This window comes from Haplochromis burtoni, unplaced genomic scaffold, assembly GCF_018398535.1.
Source record: "Haplochromis burtoni strain Fernald_Lab_line unplaced genomic scaffold, NCSU_Asbu1 Contig_851, whole genome shotgun sequence".
Classification (NCBI taxonomy): domain Eukaryota; kingdom Metazoa; phylum Chordata; class Actinopteri; order Cichliformes; family Cichlidae; genus Haplochromis; species Haplochromis burtoni.
Window position 1 is genome coordinate 126,524 of NW_024583212.1, and position 5,605 is coordinate 132,128.

Genomic DNA, 5,605 nt, shown 5'->3' on the forward strand with positions numbered 1-5,605 from the left:
AAAAGGCACCGAAATAAAGCACCGAAATGTGCGCTGCTTTTCGGTCTGGTTACTACCATTTATGTCAGAACCGGTGCCCCGGATACCAGTACCCATCCCTACAGATAAGTGCTTGAAGACTGCGGTTTTCTGATCCATGTACGTGCACATTTTTGATTCTCCAACACGTAAATAAAGTTTGTGAACGAGGACAGAATTTCTCTTGTCATGTCTGGAGCAGATAAACAAGCACTTAATAGGAGCCACTGAATAACGATGTTATGTAATATGACTATTATATGTTGGTGTATTATATGAATGCGTATAGTGTTCTCTGTTGTAAAAGCTTTCTTTTTTTACAGGTGTCCATATCTTTGGCCTGTGTGTGACAGCACTGATAACAGACATTCTTCAGCTATCCACTGGCCAGCATACTCCCTATTGGCTGGATGTATGCAAACCTAACCTGACCCACCTTAACATGTCCACCTGCGATGAAGCGTTTATCCTAGAGGATATCTGCTCTGGACAGGACATAGGGCTCATCAATGCTGGCAGGTGAGGCTTTGATCTACTGTGTGTGGGAGAGTGGATGCATGTGGGTGTGTTTTTGCACAAAACACTAGTACTGCCTCAAGTTGTAAAGTGCACACACATTGGACAGCAGAAGCTATAGAATGAAAGAAATGTTGTCATTTCATTAATAATAAAGCACTGAACAAGAGCCACAATCCAAACTGTATGTTTTACGTTGAGCGTAACAGACTGTGCCTGCACACGCCAAACTGCTGACCAACGTCACTGAAATTTATATGTAGAAGGCATTGTCAGTCATCTCGAGCATCTTTTTCCAAACACCATTTCCTTCAGATTATTAAAATGTTCTTTCTGTTATGAAAATATAATTATTAAAGGCAACCTTTATGCAAATCTGTAAACAGATTAAACAGACCTACTCAGTGACCCATTTAATCATTTTACTGAACAATACTGGGTCATACTTGGTATATTAAGGACAACAGATCAAGCTTTAGCTAAGAAGCTGCATTTACCTAGAGCAGATATTAAAAACCAGGTTGAGCCGTTGCCCTTCTGGTTATCCTTCCTCCTTATTGAACACCTGCTCGGGCAGATTTGTCAGCACGCACACGTCACACGTCCAAGTTTCTTTGAAAGCCATTTTTCTGTTGCACATGAATATTCAGCATTGTTCTCAGCTGTCTGAACATGATAATTAACATCAAGAACACTCTGCCGCTCTGCTTTATAGGAAATCTTTCCCCTCCCAGCATGCTACGCTGGCTGCCTTTGCTGCTGTCTACATCTCAGTAAGTGGTTACTGCATTTACACATATGAAGAACAACACTTCAGTGTGACCACAGTCCTGTTCTAACCGTTATGGCTTGTTGCAGTCACACATGTTACTTAATACACATTAATAGCAGGTTTGAATGAGGCCTGTTAAACAAACATTTGTTAACGTGAGTTTGTGTGTTTCAGATGTACTTCAACACGGTGTTGACTGACTCAGCTAAGCTGCTGAAGCCTCTCCTAGTGTTCTCCTTCGCCATGCTGGCCATCCTGTCTGGGTTAACCAGGATCATCCAGTTTAGAAACCACCCTGTTGATGTATACTGTGGGTGGGTGCTGGGAGCTGCCATTGCTGTTTACCTGGTAAAAGTTACAGTTACATACATCACGATGAAACACGAAAGCAATATTTGAAAGAATAACATAGCACATTACACTATATGCTACTGTAGTCGTCTCACACCAGCTTCAGAGGGCCAGCAGTTACAGCGATAAAAGCACACAGAGTCAGATTGTTCTTCTTTCTAGATTTTTAGTTTTGTGTTTGATGAAGATCGTTTCGAGGTAATATAGCTGCTTTAGGACATGTGGCTCCAAACAGCTTCAGGGGCTGGAAAGAAATCTTTCTGCTCAACTGTAGTGCAGAAACTGTTGGATACTTGCACCCACACACCATCACCCTGCAGCCCACAAACACCCAGACACACACACACAAACACACACACTGCCTACACTTTTGTGCAAGAAGAATCTTTGAGGTTTTGCTGCAGAACAACTGTCCACCATCAGATGATTCTCCATTTAAAGTGCTTCACTGGAATAGCATCTCTGCGATTAACTTTTTATTTTTTACTTGTCACTTGGATCTTCTCCTTGTAGGCTCACTGCAGTCCGGACTCCTCTGGGCTGTTTTAGAAATATTTAGATCAGAATAAAAAGAAAAAACTCATTGAGGCTGAAGCATCCTGTTGTTTGGCTGCTGCACTGGTTCTGGTTAGCAGGACAGGGTGAGGATGAGTTGATAGCACACAAATAAATACTTTTTGTATTCCAGGTGTTCCACTCTAGCAGAATGTTTTCAACAACTTGTGAAGCTGTCTGTCACAGTGTTGGCTGCGCTCTTTCGTTGCTGTGATAAGAGATCGGTGTGGAGAGATGATTGATGTACTGAGAAAGGAAATTGGCACTGATTATAACGCAAATTCATATTCTGCTCTTAAATAAAAGTAGACCTGACTGGCGGTTTTTATTTATTTTTTTCTCTTGTCAGCAGACTCCTGTGGCAGTTACAGGTATAAATCATTCACACCACCAAATTATAAAACAGTAACAGAAGCACAGGGACGGAGAAGTTTCCAGAATACATTGCATAGCTACATACTTCAACAGTTAATGGGATGAGTAGAAATAACTGATCAAGTAGACACATGACCAAAGTGCCAAAAACACAACCTGGTAGCTTTTATTGTGAAACCCCCTCCCATACAAGTTCTTCCTGTACCATATATGTGCAAAGGACAGCTTCTGAAACAGTTGTGAACTTCTACTGTTCACATGTCCACAACTAGCATCTTTAGCTTGTTTTAATCTGCTATTCTCTCACTAGGGAAAACAGTGGGTGGGGACTGTGGCATGGCCAAAATGATTACAACCATGCACAGTGAACCTGCGATATCATTGCCTTTGAAATGGTTGCTTCAATGACAAGAACCAGGTCTGTGACCACTGGCGGTCAGTTGGCCAGTGTGGAGCAAGAGCGAGTATTGTCTTTATGGAAAAACCAGGATTAATGATATAATACATGGACACAGTGAGTAAATCAACTGGGAATCTGATCAAACACAAGACAGAATAGACTGGCAGCATGTTGCTTTATTGCTTATAACTGATTTAATTGCATTGGGTGCAGTCTGCCGCTGTCTATTGTGGCCTGGCCTGCAAATAGCATGTCCTGCTACATCTTCAGAGCAGCTGCCAAAAAACCTGCTACAGTACCAAGTCTGGGTGACACTTGTCCAACATAGGTACAGTCCCCCACTTCAACCACTGCAGTGTGAAAAAGGCTTCAGGAAACACCTCGCTAATCTTTCCATCAGGCCATGAAGCTCTGGTTAATTGGGGATCGACAATTATGACATTATCCAGCTGAAGAGAGGCTGTATCTCACTGCCACTTAAACCAAGTTTGCAGGGCCCCCAGATAGTGGTGCAGAAACCCTGTCCAGAAGCAGTCAGACAGCACTTGACAGGCCCTTCAGTGTTTACGTCTAAACCGCCCTGAATCATGATGTACTGCCTACGGTGCTGAAGGCGCGGACTGCCCCATCAGCCACAAACTGGCTGGATCTGGGTCTGTCAAGCTTAATGTTAGGAATGCCCTCAATCTCAACCAGGAATATTAACACTTCGTGGCTGATGACTTCTGAGCCCAGGGTTGCAGTCAGGGCAGTGCTCAAAGTACTGATTTTGCTCTCCAAGGGGCCTCCAAATTCAGGAGCTCTGGTGGGTTGCAGTGCAATTGTATTTGGTGCTCCGACAGCTAAGTCTGTGGGGAAGGATTGAGGGCTTTGAAAGTTTCTTGTAACTTCCTGTCACCACCTTCTAATGTGAAAAGCAGACCTCAATGTTTTTCACGCCAACGGCCAACTTTAACCTGCAGTGGTCCAAAACAGTACATTTCTGTTGAGATATGAAGTCAGAGCCAAGCAGGATACAGGGTCTTTGGGCTGATTGGTTGGGCTCTCCATCTTTGGCAAACAGAACAAGAGTGCTGTTCTCTTCTAGCAGCCTCACAGCCACAAAGGATCCAAAGCTTTGTCCTCAGTTCAGCAAAGAGGCCCTCTGCACCAGGGTGTTTCACATTAAACTCTACGTGTCTGATTAACAGCTTTGCCACCACATCTCAAGTCAAGGACTACAGGGGAAATCATCCTCCAGACTTTGACAGTGCCATAGACAACCACCCACCCGTATCAGCTGAAGTGATTCATCATATTGTTGGTCCAAGGTCATCAAGCAGTTTGATTAAGGGACCCGATTCCCACCTGTTCTCCCACCTGCACTCAATTTCTTCAGGAAAGCTGTCTCATTAAGCAGACTGCAAGATGCTGGCCTCTGATTCCCAGAATTCGTCCACTATCGAGGTCTCTTCAGTGTTTAAAGCCACCCCGTGAAGGTGCCACGTGGTTGCCTTCACTAGTTCATTGAAGGTGCTAATCTGCTGAGCATCAGGTAGAGTATATCAAGGGGTATTTACTGCTGCAACTAGCCAGGACGTGGACCTTCTTTGCTCGTCCGTGATGCCTTCATTGTATAATGTGTATAACAGTATTTATAATAGAGTAAACCGTCCAATGGCTTGGTGGCAGCTACAGATTGGCTATGGAACCAAAGACTGTCAGCAGTCTTACCAGCTTGATAAAAGGAGCCTCCAAAAAGCCTGACTTGAGAGGGCTCCTTTGTGAACTGAAGAAGTCTTTTGGATGAGAGGTGAAACATCTTCACAAATGTAAAGAAGTCCATTTGCCCCTTTTTTAAAGCTCTTAAGACCATCATCACTTGGATGACTGAGAACATAAAACGGCCATATTTTCCAGTAGTGTATTGCAGAAATGCAAACACATGAAAATGCAAAACATAACTATGTGGTTTTAGAATATGACACATCAAAATTCCACATTTGCCAATTTTTCTAGTTGACGTCTTTGATTATGTCAACCAATCGTTGAGGTCCTGCTGACATAGCTCCGAGTCTTCCTCCATTAATAGTTCCCTCATTTTGTTGATGACGTCATTGGCCTCTATATACACATTCACAGTACTTCTTGAAGGACTCACAATCACCATCTCCCTGATGGCTCATTCCTAGCCCATTCCTCCGAAGAGCATCTGGGCATAACATGGGGAACACTTAATGACAAACACCCACTCCTACACCATAGGTTAGGAATTCTTCTCATATCACACCAGAGAAAGTATAATAGTGGCTGGTCTTCAGGTAGCAATCTCAGCTGGTGGGATATTCCCAATATTCCTCATAGCAACAAAATCCCGCCTGAACGTCAGGAGGAACCCAGGAGAGATGCACTGAGGTTGGGTCTGGCAGTAGCAGTTCATCCAGGTTTTGGCCTTTGTATGTCAATGAACAGCTGAACACATCTTGATTTGTCTCATTATGAATCACCATATGATGAAGAATGAATCAAGACTGGAGGGTCTAACCTTCCCTCACTGTAATCACCTGCCTTCTCTAGCTTCTCAGTCTCAGCTTGGTAAGCCTCAGTCTTTTCTAGATAATAATAATAATAATAATAAT

At 43.4% G+C, this 5,605-nt stretch overlaps 1 protein-coding gene across 1 annotated transcript in view; it reads left to right on the forward strand.

The window, feature by feature from the left end:
- LOC102311988 (2-lysophosphatidate phosphatase PLPPR4) overlaps positions 1-5,605 on the forward strand; it is a gene marked incomplete at its 3' end in the record, with an annotated part of 66,903 nt that overhangs the window by 54,194 nt on the left and 7,104 nt on the right. The window contains 3 exon segments of the mRNA XM_005950773.2: positions 342-537; positions 1,250-1,307; positions 1,481-1,654. Coding sequence (XP_005950835.2) covers positions 342-537; positions 1,250-1,307; positions 1,481-1,654 — 428 coding nt within the window.